The sequence below is a fragment of the Sapajus apella genome, unplaced genomic scaffold (assembly GCF_009761245.1).
Source record: "Sapajus apella isolate SASKATOON/1434 unplaced genomic scaffold, GSC_monkey_1.0 scaffold152, whole genome shotgun sequence".
NCBI lineage: Eukaryota > Metazoa > Chordata > Mammalia > Primates > Cebidae > Sapajus > Sapajus apella.
The window spans coordinates 2,251,584-2,271,045 of record NW_022437092.1 but is presented as its reverse complement, the minus strand read 5'-3'; the positions used below and the strand labels follow the sequence as shown (position 1 = coordinate 2,271,045).

Sequence of the window (19,462 nt, the reverse complement as noted above, 5' to 3'; positions counted from 1 at the left end):
GGAGAGTTCGTCAAACTATTCTCTGGGCCTGGCATATTGGCTCATGCCTGTAATCCCAGTGCTTTAGGGAGGCCAAGGTGGAAGGATCATTTGAAGTCAGGCATTTGAGACCAGCCTGGCCAACATAGTGAAACCGAATCTCTACTAAAAATACAAAAACTAGCCGGGGGTGGTGTGGTGTGCACCTGTAATCCCAGCTACTCAGGAGGCTAAGCCAGGAGAATCGCTTGAACCTGGGAGGCACAGGCTGCAGTGAGCCGAGACTGCGCCAGTGCACTCTAGCCTGGGTGACAAAAGGAGACTCCATCACAATTTAAAAAAAAAAAGGCCGGACACAGTGGCTCACACCTGTAATCCCAGCACTTTGGGAGGCTGAGGCAGGCAGATCACAAGATCATGAGATTGAAGCCATTCTGGCCAACATGGTGAAACCCCGTCTCTACTAAAAATACAAAAAATAGCTAGGCGTGGTGGTACGCACCTGTAGCCCCAGCTACTCAGGAGGCTGAGGCAGGAGAATCGCTTGAACTCAGGAGGTAGAAGTTGCAGTGAGCCGAGATCCCACCACCGCACTCCAGCCTGGGCAACAGAGTGAGACTGTCTCAACAACAACAACAACAAAAAGGCAACAACAGGCCAGGCATGGTGGCTCACGCCTGTAATCCCAGCACTTTAGGAGGCCGAGGCGGGTGGATCACGAGGTCAAGAGATCAAGACCATCCTGGTCAACATGGTGAAACCCCGTCTCTACTAAAAATACAAAAAATTAGCTGGGCATGGTGGCACATGCCTGTAATCCTAGCTACTCCGGAGGCTGAGGCAGGAGAATTGCCTGACCCCAGGGGGCGGAGGTTGCGGCGAGCCGAGATCGCGCCATTGCACTCCAGCCTGGTAACAGGAGTGAAACTCTGTCTCAAAAAAAAAAAAAAAAAAAAAAGGCAACAACAACAACAAAAAGGCCGGCTGCGGTGGCTCATGCCTGTAAATCCCAGCACTTTGGGAGGCCAAGGAGGGCGGATCATGAGGTCAGAGGTTCCAGACCAATCTCGCCAACATAGTGAAACGCCATCTCTACTAAAAATACAAAAAATTATCCAGGTGTGGTGGTGTGCACCTGTAATCTCAGGTACTCAGGAGGCTGATGCAGGAGAATTGCGTGAACCCGGGAGGCGGAGGTCGCAGTGAGCCGAGATTGAGCCACTGCACTCCAGCCCAAGAGACAATGCAAGACTTCATCTCAAAAAAAAAAACAAAACTATTCTCTATAACAAGTAGTATAAAGACAATATACTGCTTCCGACTACACACGTCTCCCCAGGAATTCCAGTATCTGCACACACACCCCCACCCCAGCCTCTGCAATCCTCCAGCCCCACCCAGCTCCTGAGAAACATTCATTCATCACCTCCTCATATCCACCCACCTCCTGAGTTAGACACTTGAGGTGTTGGGAAACAGCTTCTCCCCACAAGGAGCCTGGAGGCTCAGCTCCACAACTTCAGCCTGCTTCCAGATGGTTCCTGAAGCCCCAGGGCTTGTGTTCACTTCCCACCCCCGCCCCCAATTTGGCACCCCACCCTGAGGACAAGCCCAGTTCCCACGCTCTGGCCAGTGATACCTGTTCACTTTCAAATGGAAAAAAAAAATTTGGAAGGACCCAGAAGATTATACACAGCTCTGCAGTCTCTCAGGCAGTCTGTGAATGGCTGGTGGGCTCAGCTTACATTGGAGCCTGGTTAAGCAGGGACAGGGCCAGGGCCACGCCAGCCTGTCAATGTGCCATAGCTACAGGGCCATGGAGAGGGCCTTTACATCTTGCAAGGCTGGGAAACACTCGTGACCCACGTCCAGCTAACCCATGTAACTGGGGTGAGTTGCTCTGCTCTCCGTAAGCCCCACACACAATCCACAGTACACTTCCCAGGGACAAGTGCTCTGTGCATTTTTATTGCAAACACTATGGTGGCCAGGTGCAGTGGCTCACGCCTGCAATCCTAGCACTTCGGAAGGCCAAGGTGGGGGGATCACTTGAGGTCAGGAGTTCAAGATCAGCCTGGCCAATATACCGAAACCCTGTTTCTACTAAAATACAAAAATTAGCTGGGCATGGTGGCATGTGCCTGTTGTCCTAGCTACTCAGGAGGCTGAGGCAGGAAAATCACTTGAACCCAGGAGGCGGAGGTTGCAGCAAGCCGAGATTGTGCCACTGCACTCCAGCCTGGGTGACAACAGCAAAACTCCATCTCAAAAAAAAGAAAAAAAAAAAAACCACTATGGCATGAGGGCCTTCTAAGGACTTAAAAACGAACTGCCCTCCAATAACGAACCTTTTAGGTAAAATCGGCAGAACGTGGTCCGGCATGGTGTCTCACACCTATAATCCCAGCACTTTGGGAGGTCAAGGCAGGACGATCGCTTGAGTCCAAGAGTCAAAGGCCAGCCTGGGCAACATAGCAAGACTCATCTCTACCAAAAATAGTAATTCATAGGTCATTGAAAAAAAACAGAAAAGGGACTTTTATTGCCATCAAAAAGAGGCCAGGCACAGTGGCTCACACCTGTATTCCCAACACTTTGAAAAGCTGAGGCAGGTGGATCACTTGAGGTCAAAAGTTCGAAGCCAACCTGGCCAACATGGTGAAACCCCATCTCTATTAAAACTACAAAAAATTAGCTGGGCGTGGTGGCACATGCTTGTAATCTCAGCTACTCAGGAGGCTGAAGCAGGAGAATCACTTGAACCCAGGAGGCACAGGTTGCAGTGACCCGAGATCACACCATTGTACTCAAGGATGGGTGACAAGAGTGAAACTGTCTCAAAAAAAAAAAAAAACAAAGAAATGAAGTCCACAGGTCTCTCTGGGTGGCTGCAAAGCCCTGCCCTGTCAGCCTCAGCCCTCAGGGTGGGACATCGGCAAAGCCTGGGCCCCATGCCTCTGTACACACCTCTCCGTTCCCTCTGCCCAGAAACCCGTTCTCCTCCCTGGCCCCAAAGACCTCGTCCTTCAGGCCTTGGCTTAAATGAAAAGATTGTGAGGGCAGAGAACATGGTTTGTTCATCCCAGGATTCTTGGCATTGGTAAGAGGGGGAAAAAAATGTTGAAACGAATGAACTAATGAATAAGTGAAGGACTAGAAAACAGAGGCCTCATGACAAGAAAAAGCCTGGACCAGCAGAACCTGCCCACAAGCTGTGTGACAAGGGGCAGGCCCAGGTGCTGTGTTGGCAGTTCCCATCTCAGAATATCCCCAGTGCCAGGAGGGGTGAGATGATGGGGAACAGGACAGCCATGGGTAGGATGGACCCAGGGCTTGTGGCCAAGAGGCCAAAAGCAGCTGGTTTCCAGCCAGGCACAGTGGTACACAGCTAGAATCCCAGAGCTTCTGGAGGCTGGGGCAGGAGATCACTCGAGCCAAGGACTTTAAGACCAACCTGGGCAACATGATGAGACTGTGTCTCTAAAAAAAATCCTTTAAAAATTAGCCAGGCACTGGCCGGGTACAGTGGCTCATGCCTGTAATCCCAGCACTTTGGGAGGCTGAGGCAGTGGATCACTTGTGGTCAGGAGTTTGAGACCAGCCTGGCCAACACAGTGAAACCCTGTCTATACTAAAAATACAAAAAGTAGCAGGCTATTGTGGTAGGCACCAGTAATCCCAGCTACTCGAGAGGCTGAGATAGGAGAATCGCTTCAACCCCGGAAGCGGAGATGGCAGTGAGCCAAGCTTGCGCCACTGCACTCCAGCCTAGGTGAAAGAGCAAGACTCTGCCTCAAAAACATTTTTTAAAATAATGAATAAATAAAAATACAAAAATTAACCCAGCATGGTGGTTGGCACCTATAGTCCCAGCTACTCAGGAGGCTGAGGCAAAAGAATCGCTTGAACCTGGAAGGTGGAGGTTGCAGTGAGCCAAGATGGCACCAGTGCACTCCAGCCTGGGCAACAGAGCAGAAGGAAGGGAGGGAGGGAGGGAGGTAGGGAAGGATGGAAAGAAGGGAGGAAGGAGGAAAACAGTAACTGGGTGAGATGAGGAAGGAAGGAAAGAAATAGAACTTGAGCTCAGAGGGGCTGCAAAAGAGATGAGTGGGGTGCCGGCGGTTGGACTCTAGACAGGATGACCAAGGAAGGTCTCTCCGGGGGACACGGAAGCTGAGCACTCAGTAACAGGAAGGGCCAGGCATGAGAAAAAGTAGAGGGAAGGGCGTCCAGGGCCGAGGGACCAGCATGTGCTCAGGGCAGGAACGTGGCTGTGGGTGTCTGCAGAGATGAAAGACAGTAGCATAGTGACAAGTGAGGAAAGCAGGGGACAGATGACAAGAAACCTCGGACGGAGGGTTCTGAGCCACGGCACACTAAGATCCTCCCACTTACACGCAAAAAGGGCTTCTGCCTGTGGCTTGATGGGGGACAGCCAGCCAGGAGGGGGCAGGAACAGAAGCAGCATCCTCCTGGGGTGAGGCGGCTGTGACAGGCACCTGCTGGCCAGGCTGTCTTTCAGCATCCACTTCCTGGGATGGTTCTTTGTCACAACAGGTTAAAAAGTGGGCTCTGAGTGTGTTGTGGCTTCACCAAGGGTCTTCCCGTGAAGAAGGAAAGAGCTGATCATCGCAAAATGTGACTTGCAGCCAGGTGCCTTGGCTCACACCTATAATCCCAGCACTTTGGGAGGCCGAAGTGGGTGGATCACCGGAGGTCAGGAGTTCAAGACCAGCCTGGCCAACATGGTGAAACCCCGTCTTCACTAAAACTACAAAAATTAGCTAGGCATGGTGGCAGGTGCCTGTAATCCAAGCTACTTGGTAGGCTGAGGCAGGAGAATCACCTGAACCCGGGAGGCAGAGATTGCAGTGAGCCGAGATCGCACTACTGCACTACAGCCTGGGCAACGGAGCAAGACTCTGTCTCAAAAAAACAACAACACTGAAGCTTAGACAGGTTAAGTAACTACCCCAAGGGCAGAGCAGGTGGCCTCCAAGTCCTTCACCACCACCACTCGCTTCATTCTTTCTCCAGTACACGACCCACAGCAAAGCCCACTCTGCTTTTGGAAGAATCCCAGCTCTGCTAACCACTAGCTGTGGATAAGTCACTTCACTTTCTGTGCCTTAGTTTCTCCATCAGTCAGGTAGAGATAAGAAGAGCATCTACTTATGTTTAGTATGAAATTTAGATATCTTACTAAATAAGATAGTTAGATAATAAGCACTTAGACTGCAGTGGCTCACGCCTGTAATCCCAACACTTTGGGAGGTCGCGGGTGGATCACTTGAGGTCAGGAGTTTGAGACCAGCCTGGCCAAAATGGTAAAATCCTGTGTCTACTAAAAATACAAAAATTAGCCGGGCCTGGTGGTGGGCACCTGTAATCCCAGCTGAGGCTGAGGCAGGAGAGCCACTTCAGCTCGGGAGGCACAGTGCAGGTTGCAGTGAGCCAAGATCGCACCACTGCACTCCAGCCTGGGCAACAGAGCAAGACTCTGACTCAAAAAAAAAAAAAAAAACACTTAGAATTAAGCACTATGTTCACAGTAATTTACTAGGATGATTACTATGTTCTGGCTGCTGCGGGAAGTGTCCTCAGGTATTAAAACATTCTCAGCTGTCACTGTCAATGCCAGCAAGAGGGTGTTAAGACCCAGCCTGAATTTGACCAACTAGCTCAAGGTCTCTGGCCTTTCTCACGCAGCCAGGCTTGTCAGTTAAAGCGCAGGATTCCCGACCAAACCCAACCACTTTATCAGAGTTGCAAGGCCTTTCCAAGCACCGCCCTCACTCAAGGCTGTCAACCCTCCTCAGTTCTCCTCAGGAACCAGTTAGTCCAGAGGGCTTTGCTGGGCCCAGCTGGTGGAGCCTCTAGATCCACCTGGGCGCGGCTGAAATAGCTACCCAACATGGCACACACCGAAGCCCACCACTCAGCCTGCCCCACTTTCTTGCTCCTCGCCCCGCCTCCCCCTCCCTGCCCTCCCTGGCCCCACCTCCTCCTCAGCCTAGGCTCCCCCTCCCTGACACCATCTCCCCTATCCCGGCCCCGCCTCCTCCTCCTCGTCCCTGCCTCCCCATCCCTGGCCCCGCCTCCTACATCCTGGCCCCTCCTCTTTCTCCTTGCCCAGCTTCCTCAGCCCAACCTCCTCCTCAACCTCACCTCCCCCCTGCCCCGCCTCTTCCGTCTCAGCCCTGCCCCTGCCTCCTCATCCTCGGGGACCACTTCCTCCACCTAGGCCCTGCCTCCTCCTTCTCCTCCTCAGGACACGCCTTCTCCTGCTCAGCTCCGCCTCCCACACCTTAAGACCCATCTCCCCCTCCCAGTCCTCCTCCCCCTTCTCGGTAGCCCTTCCCCTCCTCGGCCCCCCTCCCATTTCTCAAGCCCCGCCTCCTCCTCGGCCCCGCCTCCCCACATCTGCCCTACTGTGTCCACAGGTGAGTATGGCCGCAGCACTTGTCAAACGTTAGCTGCTGCACGTGCTGCACCAAGCTGAGGCTTTCCAGGCATGTATCTGTCCATCCAGTGCTCATCAAACCAAGAACCTCTTGAAACGATAACCCTGAGAGGCAGGGACAATTATCCCAGTCAACATGCACATCTGGCAGGAGAGAGGAAAGGGCCTGAGCTGTGGCGTTTGCCACTTCCCCTGGTGTAAATACCCTACCCGTGACTTAAGAGATGTTACCCTGATGTCCCTGAACACAGAGTTGGGAAGATGCACACCATCAGCCAATGTGAGCCGGGTCTCGCACACCCAGGTGTCATTTTATGGATGAAGAGGCTAGCTCAAGGCCAGCCGCGGTGGCTCATGCCAGTAATCCCAAAACTTTGGGAGGCGGAGGTGGGAGGATCACTTCAGGTCAGGAGTTTGAAACCAGCCTGGCCAACATAGCGAAACCCTGTCTACTAAAAATACAAAAATTAGCCAGGCGTGGTGGTGGGTGCCTGTAATCCCAGCTACTCAGGAGGCTGAGGCAGGAGAATCACTTGAACCCAGGAGGCAGAGGCTGCAGTGAGCCAAGATGGTGTCACTGCACTCCAGCTTGGGCGACAGAGCGAGACTCGTCTCAGAGGAAAAAAAAAAAGAAAAGAAAACTAGCCTGAGGCTAAAGAACACCCCCATGAGCTCCATACCTTCTCAGTGACTGTTAAGCATCTGAGCCCAGCTCTGATCCAAAGCCCGACGGCATTGCTGCCTTCCCAGGAATAGTATCAATCATCAGTACTGCCCAAACCAAAGGGGAACTGGCGTGCGGCCCTGGGAAATGCCTTCTTCCCCTCTGGGTCTCAGGTCCCTCATCTGTAACTTTACAGAATTTTAAACCAGAAAAATTCCCTCAGGCCTGGGCCTCTGAGATGCTGAGTGCCTACAGCAAAGAAACAGCCTAAGTACAAAGCTACAGCCAGGGGGACAGAAGGGACTCCACCAGGAGAATCCGCCCAGTGAGTGACCATCTGTTCAGAGCAAGAAGCCTGCAGGGAAATCTGAAAAGCCTAAGATCCCCCCACCCTCCCCGTCAGGATCTTGGCCTAAGTCAGGCTAACACAGGAAAGGCTCACTGCAACCTCCGTCTTCTGAGTTCAAGTGATTCTCCTGCTTCAGCCTCCCGAGTAGTTGGGATTACAGGCACGCACAATGATGGCCAGCTAAATTTTGTATTTTTAGTGGAGAGGGGGTTTGGCCATGTTGGCCAAGCTAGTCTCGAACTCTTGACCTCAGGTAATCCTCCCTCCTCAGCCTCCCAAAGTGCTGGGATTACAGGCGTGAGCCACCCACTGCACCCAGCCAAAGCCCATCACTCTCAATCCTGTCCTTACCGTAAGGGGCAGCCCATCCGATTTTAGGGCAGAGAGACCCTCTCCCAGCAGTCCACACCGACCAGCAGCACCTCGTCCTCCCATCAGGGATGCTCTGTCCTCAAAACACAGCAGGACAGCCACCAGCTGTCCTGTGGCAGCATCAACAGAGAAGCCATCAACGTGGACAAAATTGGAGTCAGACAAACCCAGGCCAAGGTTCAGCTCCCCGGCTTCCAGACTCTGTAATCTCGAGCAGCTTAGTTTACCTCTCTGAGCCTAAGTTTCGTTATCTGTAAAGTAGAACACTAGTTCCCATCTGATCAGGTGCTAAAAAGACTGCCCAGGGCCAGGCACAGTGGCTCACACCTGTAATCCTAGCACTTTGGGAGGCTGAGGCAGGAGGATCGCTTGAGCCCAAGAGTTCAAGACCAGCCTAGGCCAACATGGTGAAACCCCATCTCTACTAAAACTATAAAAATTAGGGCTGGGTGTGGTGACTCCCACCTGTAATCCAAGCACTTTGGAGGCCAAGGCAGGCAGATCACCTGAGGTTGGGAGTTGAAGACCAGCCTGACCAACATGGTGAAACCCCACCTTTAAAAAAAAAAACTATAGGGCCGGACGCGGTGGCTCAAGCCTGTAATTCCAGCGCTTTGGGAGGCCGAGGCGGGTGGATCACGAGGTCAACAGATCGAGACCATCCTGGTCAACATGGTGAAACCCCGTCTCTACTAAAAATACAAAAAATCAGCTGGGCATGGTGGCGCGTGCCTGTAATCCCAGCTACTCAGGAGGCTGAGACAGGAGAATTGCCTGAACCCAGGAGACGGAGGTTGCGGTGAGCCGAGATCGCGCCATTGCACTCCAGCCTGGGCAACAAGAGCGAAACTCCATCTCAAAAAAAAAAAAAAAACTATAAAAATTAGCCGGGCATGGTGGCACGCACCTGTAATACCAGCTACTTGGGAGGCTGAGGCAGGAAAATCACTTGAACCTGGGAGGTGGAGTTGCAGTGAGCTGAGATGGCACCACTGCACTCCAACCTGTGCAACAGGGTGAGATTCCGTCTCAAAATTAACAAACAAAAAAAACACAGTTAAGCCCTCCCACCTTTTTCTCCCCATCCCCAGCAACAGCACTTCTAACTACAGTGTAATCTCCATAATATTTTTCTGACCCTTATTACAATTCATTCTTTTGTTATGTATGTATTTCTGGCAACTTCATAATGTTCTTCCAAACTAGCCAGTTGCTTTCACAATCAAATGGGTTTCTCTCTCCAGAGAGCAGCCACAGAAAGGCTCTGAGAGGTTAACTAACCTGTCCTGAGGCACATAACTATTTACTAAGTGGCAGTGTCAGGACTGAGTACCAGGCCTGTCCAAGGTCCACACACCCATGACACCATGACAACAGTCTTTCTCTTGAATTTTCACCTTCTTATCCATGTTGTCTCCAAACAACTGCCTCCTAACCAGAACTCTACTTTTAGAACTTTTTTTGAGACAGATTTTCACTCTGCTGCCCAGGCTGGAGTGCAGTGGTATGATCACAGCTCATCCAGCCTCCTGGGCTCAAGTAATCCTCCCACCTCAGGCTCCCAAACAGCTGGGACTACAGGTGCATGCCACCATGCCCAGTAACATTTTTATTTTTTGTGGAGAAGGGACCTAGGTCTACTGCCCAGGCTGGTCTCAAACTCCTGGCCTCAAGTGATCCTAAGGAGAAAGCTGAGACAAGGTACTATGTTGGTCCAGGATTATTTGCAAGGTGGGTACCAAAAGAGCTACCCTTTTGTAGGGATGAAAACATCCTAAATGCACCCAGGCATGGTGGCTCACGCCTGTAATCCCAGCAATTTGAGAGGCGGAGGTGGGTGGATCACCTGAGGTGAGGAGTTCGAGAACAGCCTGGCCAACATGGTGAAACCCCGTCTCTACTAAAAATGCAAACATTAGCCAGGTGTGGTAGTGGACACCTGTAATCTCAGCTACTCGGAGGGCTGAGGTAGGAGAACTGCTTAAACCCAGGAGACGGTGGTTGCAATGAGCCAAGATCGCACCACAGCACTCCAGCCTGGGTGACAGAGCGAGACTCTGTCTCCTAAAAAAAAAAGAAAGAAAGAAAAGAAAACATCCTAAATTCGGGTTGTGGGGACCCCAAGAGGCTGAGGCTTCCTAGCCTCCAGGTACTCAGCTGCAGGAAATGGCAGTGATCTGGACTGCTGGAGGCAGAAAAGGGATTGGTTTTCTCAGGAATTAACAGGCTCTTTTACAAGATGCATTAGCTGTTTTTCTGGTTGCTGCGGGACTCATTGCTTTGAGTCTCATCTGCAGTGGCAAAAACAGCAATTAAAAAAAAACCTACTGTAGTGTAGGATAAGCAGTTCGCTTACCGACCCAGCTCTGACCCCAAGACAATGCCAAGGCCTGCTCTGGCATTGTAAGGAGAGGGCTTCAGCCAAGGCCTGGAGGTGACCTGTTCTAGAAGCTTCACCTCAATCAGGCCAGAAACGGATAACTTCTCCTCCCAGATCAGATGAGATTGGCAGTGATATGAGGCAACTATTGAAACAGCCACCAATCACCCCTGGCTGCTGGGATCCCAATTGCCATGACATCAGACATTAATTTGCTGTGCAACAGTGAGCCATCCAGCACCTATCTGGCCATTACCTCTATCACTTGTAAACTGCACTTCCTACTCTCCAAGGTCTCTTCAGGGGCCAAGAAAGTCTTTTGAAGGGGGCTAATCTCTCAGTGGACAAGAGATTGCTTGAGGGTGGGAGGATGGATTTAGTCCCAAGCAGAAATATATATTCTTTTTGTTTTGTTTTGTTTCTTGAGACGGAGTCTTGCTCTGTCACCCAGGCTGGAATCCAATGGTGCAATCTCAGCTCACTGCAACCTCTACCTCCCGGATTCAAGCGATTCTCCTGTCTCAGCCTCTCAAGTAGCTGGGATTGCAGGCACCCACCACCACGCCTGGCTCATTTTTGTATTTTTAGCAGGGGGGTTTCATCATGTTGGCCAAGCTGGTCTTGCACGCCTGACCTCATGTGATCTGCCCCCCTCGGCCTCCCAAAGTGCTGGGATTAGAAGCGTGAGCCACTGTGCTAGGCTGAAATATATCCTTTTTTTTTTTTTTTTTTTTTTAAAAAAAAACTAGGGGTCCCACTCTGTCACCCAGGCTGGAGTACAGTGGTATGATTTCGGCTCACTGCAACTCTGCCTCCCAGGTTCAAGTGATTCTCATGCCTCAGCCTCCACAGTAGCTGGGACTACAGGTGCATGCCACCATGCCCAGCTAATTTTTTTTTTTATTTTTAGTAGAGATGAGCTTTCACCATGTTAAGCAGGCTGCTCTTGAACTCCTGATCTCAAGTGATTCACCGACCACAGCTTCCCAAAGTGCTGGGATTACAGGCATAAGCCACTTCGCCCGACCAGAAAAATATTCTTTGATGTAGATAAACCTTTTCTCAAATTGCTTGTTAAATGTGAGTGAAAGCATCTCTTCTATTTTTATTGACCTACAATAAACACTTGCAGTTAAACTAATCTGCTTGGGCCGGAGGACAACTGCTTTTCCCATCCAGAACCCCTGTAGCTATCACCTCTGTGGGTACTTGGCAAAGCTGGCAGAGAACAACAAAGAACACAGCAAAATAACAATTTATTTTTTTACCTCCAAGGTCACTGTGAACAGTGAGTTTGAGGCTTCCCCTTGCTTTTTTTTTTTTTTTTTTAGACAGACTCGCTCTGTCTTCCAGGCTGGAGTGCAATGGTGTGATCTCAGCTTACTGCAACCTCTGTCTGCCTCCAAGTAGCTGGGATTACAGGCGTGTGTCACAACGCCCAGCTAATTTTTGTATTTTTAGTAGAGATGGGGTTTCTCCATGTTGACCAGGCTGGTCTTGAACTCCTGGCCTCAAATGATCCAGCCACTTCAGCCTCCCAAAGTGCTGGGATTACAGGTATGAGCCACCATGCCCGGCCAAAGCTTTCCCTTCTTTCTCGGGGAGAAAAGGATTAAGCATGGTTCAGCATATTCTCCAGTTCAAGTCTTGGGTCTCAGGCTGTGCCCAGCTTCCTGGAACAAAAGCGCTCACCCCCAGGGCACTCAGAGGCCTACTTTATCTGACTACTAACTAGCAAAACTAAACCAACTATATTTTGCACATGCCAGATGGATGTTCCAAACTGCATCTTTCTTTTTTTTTTTTGAGACGGAGTTTCACTCATGTTACCCAGGCTGGAGTGCAATGGCGCGATCTCAGCTCACCGCAACCTCTGCCTCCTGGGTTCAGGCAATTCTCCTGCCTCAGCCTCCTGAGTAGCTGGGATTACAGGCATGCACCACCATGCCCAGCTAATTTTTTGTATTTTTAGTAGAGACGGGGTTTCACCATGTTGACCAGGATGGTCTCGATCTCTTGACCTCGTGATCCACCCGCCTCGGCCTCCCAAAGTGCTGGGATTACAGGCTTGAGCCACCGCGCCCAGCTAAACTGCATCTTTCAAGATGGATGTGGTGGCTTTTTTTTTTCCTTGAAACAGGGTCTCTGTTGTCCAGGCTGGAGTGCAGTGGCCTGTTTTTTGGGTTCACTGCAGCCTCAACCTCCTGGTCTAAAGCCATCCTCCCTCCTCAACCTCCCAAGTAGCTGAGACTAGAGTAGTGGGACTACAGATTTAGACAGAGTTTGAGAGGGGAAACCACATCAGAACTCTGTGTGTGTGTGTGTGTGTGTGTGTGTGTATTTTTTTTTTTTTTAAGAGATGGGGTTTCACTATGTTGGCCAGGCTGGTCTCCAACTCCTGACCTCATGATCTGCCCACCTCAGCCTCTCAAAATGCTGGGATTACAGGTGTGAGCTACAGTACCTGGCCCAGAACTTTATCCTAGAATGAAAACTTAAATGATACATTAGAGATTACTGAATACAAACCTGCTCATTCTTGATACCATGTCAAAAATGACAGGATTTATGGATTAGAAGCTTCAAAGGGGCCAGGTGTCAGTGGCTCACACCTGTAATCCCAACACTTAGGGAGGCCAAGATGGGCAGATCACGTGAGAGGTCGGGAGTTTGAGACCAGTGTGACCAACGTGGAGAAACCCGGTATCTACTAAAAATACAAAATTAACCAGGCGTGGTGGCACACGCCTGTAATCTCAGCTACTTGGGAGGCTGAGGCAGGAGAATTACTTGAACCTGGGAGGAGGAGGCTGAAGTGAGCCGAGATCATGCCATTGCACTCCAGCCTGGACAACAAAAGCGAAATTCCATCTCAAAAAGAAAAAAGAAAGGCTTCAAAGGATTGTGGGTAAATTTCCAAAAATAATAATAAACGGAGCAGGCAGAGGTAGTAATATTCAACTTGTGAATAAAAACAAACATTAAGGCACACTGGCTCACTCCTGTACTCCCAGCACTTTGGGAGGGAGGCCAAGGTGGGTGGATCACCTGAGGTCAGGAGTTTGAGACCAGCCTGGCCGACACAGTGAAACCCGTCTCAACTAAAAATATAAAAAATTAAAAAAAAAAAAATTAGCCAGGTATGGTAGCAGGCACCTGTAATCCCAGCTACTTGGGAGGCTGAGGGAGGAGAATCGCTTGAACCCTAGAGGCAGAGGTTGCAGTGAGCCGAGATAGTGCCATTGCACTCCAGCCTCAGCAATAAGAACAAAACTGTCTCGAAAAGAAAAAAAATTATTTTCATCTACGTATGTAAGGTCCCTAGAGTAGTCAATTCACCGAGCCAAAGCAGAATGGTGGTTGCCACAGGTGGAGGTGGAGAGGAATGGGGACTTAGTATTTAATGGCTACAGCTGTTCTGCAAGATGCAAAGAGTTCTGGAGATCGATGGTGGTGATAGTTGCACAACAATATGAACGTTCTTAATGCCACTGAACTGTACACTTAGAAATAGTTAAGATGAAGCCGGGCGCGGTGGCTCAAGCCTGTAATCCCAGCACTTTGGGAGGCCGAGGCGGGTGGATCACGAGGTCAGGAGATCAAGACCATCCTGGTCAACATGGTGAAACCCCGTCTCTACTAAAACTACAAAAAATTAGCTGGGCATGGTGGTGCATGCCTGTAATCCCAGCTACTCAGGAGGCTGAGGCAGGAGAATTGCCTGAACCCAGGATGCGGAGGTTGCGGTGAGCCGAGATCGCGCCATTGCACTCCAGCCTGGGTAACAAGAGCGAAACTCTGTCTCAAAAAAAAAAAAGAAATAGTTAAGATGGTAAATGTTATGTGTATTTTGCCAGAATTTTTTAAATTGGAAGGGAAGGGAGAAACAAGAAATCGCTCGACCTGCTAATTTTCATTTGAGGACCAACATGGCACAGTGGCTAGGAACTAAGACCTTGGCGTTCTGAGTTCCTCTGTCTGCTCTGCATTTACTAGCTGGGGCCTTTGAACAAGTCACTTGATATCTTTGAGATTTTATTCATCCTTACAAAGGGGAGTAATAATAGTTCTTTACAAGGTAATAGAATCTCACTAGCACAAGAGTGAGCACTTGCTCAATTGTTCTTATTTTAAATTTTAATAACAAATTTTATTTGATAATTTCTTAAAAATCAGAAATAATTCAGGGATAAGTAGTTGAATTATCAATATCACATTATCACCTAGGGCGATACACACATTAGAAGACTTCGTTTTAAGGGAAAAAGAGATCCAAGTTAGGAGTCAGAAGACTTGGGCTTTAAGAGTGGCTGTGGGTCGTATAAGATTTCTCCTTGGTGACACCCGGGGGTTGACGGAGATGACCTCTTAGATAACCAGAAAGCGAGATCAGCTTCGCTGCTCTGCGAAAGCCAGCCGTGGAGCTGCACCTCCCTCACCGCCTAAGCCTCTCGGGAACCTCCCGGGCGAGGGAAGGGGTCCAAAGGTCGGACACAAGAAGAGTGATTGCAAAGCCCCTTCCTACGCTGGTGGCGGCGGCGTGGTGCAAGATTTGTGCAAGACTCCTCTCCCTCGGATTGGGAGCAAGGGTCCCGCACCTTCATAGCTCCCACGACACAGTCTGCAACTCAGCCCGCTGAGGGAGCTGCAAGGAACCTGCAAACGTCCCAGTCCCTGCAGAGACCCCCAAGAAAAAGCGCCCCCAAAACAGCCTGGGTTGCAGATTTATAAATACCTCCTCCGCACATGCGCATTGGAATTTACGAGTGGCCCAGGGAGCAACTCTGGCCCACTGCGCCTGCGCCTTCCGGCTCTTCCTTCAGGGCACAGGACCAGAGAGTGGGGTCCCATGGTCCCGCAAAGAAGGAAAAACAATGGGTCGGCAGCGGCCACGCGGTACCCGTTTCTCGCTTCTTACCTCGTAGTGCTTCATGGCTCACTCCCACGGCGACTACAGTTCCGCGGGCTGCTGCCTAACTGCGCGCAACACAGCACACAGTCCCTGAAACGCTCGATACTGCTGCGAGAGACTAAACGCAGCTCTGCGTCCGCCCCGCCCCTCCCGGCCGCGCGCGCCCCGCCGGCCAATCAGGGCACGAGGCGACCACCTTCGCCCCTGCCCCTTGGGGCCGGTCCGAACCAGGACCAGGGCTAGCACCAGGGGATTGACCAATCAGCTTGCGAGACCCACCGAAGGGGGCGGAGCGAGTGCGGGAGGGGCTAAAGAGAAGAGGTTTGGCCATCCACCAATCCAAAGGAGGCTTCTGAGCCGCGCGTCCCTTTGCCCCGACCCCTGATGGCGTCGCTGTGGAAACCAAGGTAAGCGACGGTTATGGCCAGGCGGGGGGCGGGGTAAAAAGTTGAGTGACAGGCAAAGCAGTGTCCACATGACAGGCGACGCCGACGGATTAAATTCTGAGGTGGGCGGCCCCCGGGATACACCGGGAAGGGATTGGGGTCGCGGGCTGAGGAGCCTGGATGGCGAGGCCACTCTGGAGGAGACTCTTGAGTGGGAGGGAAAGAAAGGGGAAATGCGATGGCAAAAAGCTCCCCATTTGGGAACCCCCAACCGCAACCTTGAGCCCCAGCCCCACTTTGGTTCGGTTTGGTTTGGAAACAGAGGCTCATTCTGTCCCCCAGGCTGGAGTTCAATTACGGCTCAGCGCAACCTCCCTCTGCCGGGTTCAACCGATTCTCATGCCTTAGCCTCCCGAGTAGCTGGGATTACAGGTGCCTGCCACCACACCTGGCTAATTTTTGTATCTTTTTAGCAAAGACAGGGTTTCGCCATGTTGGCCAGGCTGGTCTTGAACTCCTCACCTCAGGTGATGTTCACACCTCAGCCTCCCAAAGTGCTGGGATTACAGGGGTGAGCCACCGCCCCCAGCCCCCTATCCCACTTGGCTCGGCCCTATATTTGTCTCTGCTTGACGTTGTCCACAATGGTGTCTAGTGGTTCCATGGGGCCACTGAGCCCTTAAAATGGGGCTGGTCCAAATTGAGATGTCTTGTATATGAAAAATACATCAGTTTCTGGCTGGGTTCGGTCTCCAACTCCTGGCCTCAAGTGACTGACCGCTATGGCCTCCTAAAGCGCTGGGATTACAGGAGTGAGCCATCGTGCTGGGGCTTCTTTTTATATTTTGAGTGTGCCTATTAGAACATTTAAAATCACAAACAGAGCTCACATTTGTGGCTGACAGTTGTGCAATTTTTTTTTTTTTTTTTTAATTTTGAACAGTCTTGCTTGTTCTGTCACCCAAGCTGGAGACCAGTGGTGCAATCATAGCTCACTGTTACCCCGGACACCACACTTGAGGAGATCCTAACACTGCTATGTTGCCTAAACTGGCCTCAAACTACTAGACTCAAGCGATTCTCCTGCTTTTACCCCCCGCCCCAAAGAGTTCAGATTACAGGGATGAGCCACCTTGCCCCACCCCCTTACACTATATTTTTTGAGACAGAGTTTGTAGCCCAGGCTGGAGTGCTATGATGGGATCTCGGCTCACCACAACCTCCACCTTCTGGATTCAAGCGATTCTTCTGCCTCAGCCTCCCAAGTAGCTGGGATTACAGGCATGCACCACCACCCCTGGCTGATTTTGTATTTTTAGTAGAGACAGGGTTTCTCCATGTTGGTTAGGCTGGTCTTACTTGAACTCCCGACCTCAGGTAATGTGCCCGCCTCAGCCTCCCAAAGTGCTGGGATTACAGACGTGAGCCACCTCACTGGACCCTCTTACACTATTTTTATTGGACAGTACTGATCTGGGATCATGGCATGCTTTGGCACCCTTGATTCTTATGAGCAAGCTGGGGACATACACACGGGTACTCATGCCTGCAAACACTCAAGACCTCAGACAGGTTGGGTGCAGTGGCTCAAGCCTATTATCCCAGCACTTTGCGAGGCTGAAGCAGGCGGACCACCTGAGGTCAGGAGTTTGAGACCAGCCTGGCCAAGATGGCGAAAACCCATCTCTACTTAAAATACAAACATTAACCTGGCAAGGTGTCGGGTGCCTGTAATCCCAGCTACTCAGGAGGCTGAGGCAGGAGAACTGCTTGAACCTGGGAGGAGGTGGACGTTGCAGTGAGCCAAGATCACGCTACTGCACTCCAGCCTGGGTGACAGAGCAAGACTCTGTCTTGAAAAAAAGAAAAAAAGACTTCAGACAGGCAAAAGAGCAGGCAGTACCTGGCACACTTCTTTACCTCCTTTCCTTACTCCTGTTTCCAGATCCTGCTCCTGAGCCTTCATCAGCTGTTGAACCATCCAGAATTCACGGGCCTGTCATCAGAGACATGATGAGAAGTCCTTAAAGATAGATTGCTGATTCATAGGGGAGCAGGTGGAAGCAAGGGTGAGTCAGTGCTTGGAGCTCGGTCATCCAGATTCGGCTCTGGAAACTTCTAAAACTGTAGCCTTTGGGGATCCCTGACTCCGAGTACAGGAAGCCAAGGCTATGTGGTCTTCAGGACACTCCTTATCTTTTTCACTGGTGCTATCTGGGGAAAACAGGTGAAAACATGAAGGTGTTTTGTATGTATGCCTTCAAAAGCAAGGATCTGGCCAAACTCGGGGGCTCACACCTATAATCCCAGCACTTTGGGAGGCCAAGGCAAGCAGATCACCTGAGGTCAGGAGTTCAATACCAGCCTGACCAACATGGAGAAACCCTGTCTCTACTTAAAAAAAAAAATACAAAAAATGAGCCAGGCGTGGTGGTGAATGTCTGTAATCCCAGCTATTCAGGAGGCTGAGGCAGGAGAATTGCTTGAACCCGGGAGGCAGAGGTTTCGGTGAGCCAGGATTGTGCCATTGCACTCCAGCCTGGGCAACAAGAGTGAAATTCCGTCTCGGGAAAAAAAAAAAAAAAGCTGGCAGAAAGGCAGGATCCATCCTCCAAAGTAGAATTCCTCTTTGTTTTTGAGGGGTGTGGCAGGCTCGAGGAACCCCTTGTTTACCAATCTGGCTTCCAGTACCCAGGCTGTCAGCAGAAATGAAATCCACCCTTGGAATGAATAGTGGCCACTTTGTTCAAGCCACTGAGGACACTGTACCGTGGCCCCCTGACGGTGCCTGTCAGTAGAGACAGTTAGATCTTGCTGGTGTCCTCAGCCCCAGCACAGTGGCTGATTCATAATGGTGACTGGTAGATCTGTTGGGTGCCTGCTGAGCTGACTGTAACTATCTCCTTTATTAATTTCCAAGGGAAAAACTGCAAGAGATGTCCTAAGCTGTGGCAGCTTCCAAGGATGATCTGGGCTTCCTGGGACCTCAAGTTTGAGGGAACCCGAGATCACTTTAATGTCAGAGATCTGATGTGTTTGGTCATGTCTTGTCTCACAAGCTCCTTTTCTATTTCTCATGGGCAGGGCAGGGCAGATCTTGACTTCTCCCAGAACCTGGCTTGGCTGGTTTTGAGGCATGTGTGATTGAGCTGGCTCACCAGTGTGTAAGGGAAGGTGAAGCTGGGATGAGACAAGCCAGGGCTGGTTAGCAAGTTTCTGCTGTGTCAGGAATCCCAGAGAGAGGTTTCCCAAGCCCTAGCCTGTCTTGCCGGGGATGTTTGGTTTTTTTCCTTTTTCTGTTTGTTTGTTTGTAATTGAAGTATCATTGACATGCAGTGAAATTCACCCATTTTAGTGTACAGCTCTGAAAACATACAGTCAGGCAGCCACCACTACAATCAAGATGTAGAACATTTACATCATCCCCTAACATTCTCCAAATTATCCATTTGTTTCAGGTCCCAGCCCCTGGCAACTACTCATCTGCTTTTTGTCCTGATACTTTTGCCTTTTCCAGAAGGTCGAGTAAAATGGAATCATGCAGCCTTTTGAGCCTGGCTTCTTTCACCCACCTAATGCATTTCAGGTTAATCTGTAACGGGTTTTTTTTACGTTTTTTTGTGTCTGTCTGTAGCTCATTCCTTTTTATGGCTGAATAGTATTCCATTGTGTGGATGGATCACATTTGTTCATCCATTCATCTATTGAAGGACAGATTTAACAGCTGTTGCTAATAACTAATAAAGCCTCAGCAAACATTCGCTCATGAAATTTCATAAATGAACAAAAGTTTTCATTTCACCTGTGTATCCCATTAGGAGTGGGATTGCTGGCTTATATGGCTGTAGTGCTTTTGAAGGTCTTTTTCTTTTTTTTTTTTTTTTTTTTTTTTGAGAGGGATTTTTTTTTTTTTCCCCGGGGGGGGGGCAATGGGGGAAATCCGGTCCACGCCACCCC

General features: G+C 50.4%; 1 protein-coding gene and 1 long non-coding RNA gene across 3 annotated transcripts in view; one reads left to right on the top strand and one right to left on the bottom strand.

The window, feature by feature from the left end:
• Positions 1 to 15,257, bottom strand: part of TECR (trans-2,3-enoyl-CoA reductase) — a 35,988-nt gene extending 20,731 nt beyond the window's left edge. For both annotated transcript variants that reach the window (XM_032265778.1, XM_032265779.1), the window contains exon 1: positions 15,126 to 15,257. In XM_032265778.1, coding sequence (XP_032121669.1) covers positions 15,126 to 15,140 — 15 coding nt within the window. In that variant the 5' untranslated portion in view covers positions 15,141 to 15,257. The remainder of the gene's footprint in view (positions 1 to 15,125) is intronic.
• The window catches only part of LOC116541532, a 34,083-nt gene extending 16,220 nt beyond the window's left edge, over positions 1 to 17,863 (top strand). The window contains exons 4-5 of the long non-coding RNA XR_004264848.1: positions 14,435 to 15,526; positions 17,451 to 17,863. This is a non-coding gene — a long non-coding RNA (uncharacterized LOC116541532). The remainder of the gene's footprint in view (positions 1 to 14,434; positions 15,527 to 17,450) is intronic.
• The last annotated feature ends 1,599 nt before the right edge of the window (positions 17,864 to 19,462 follow it).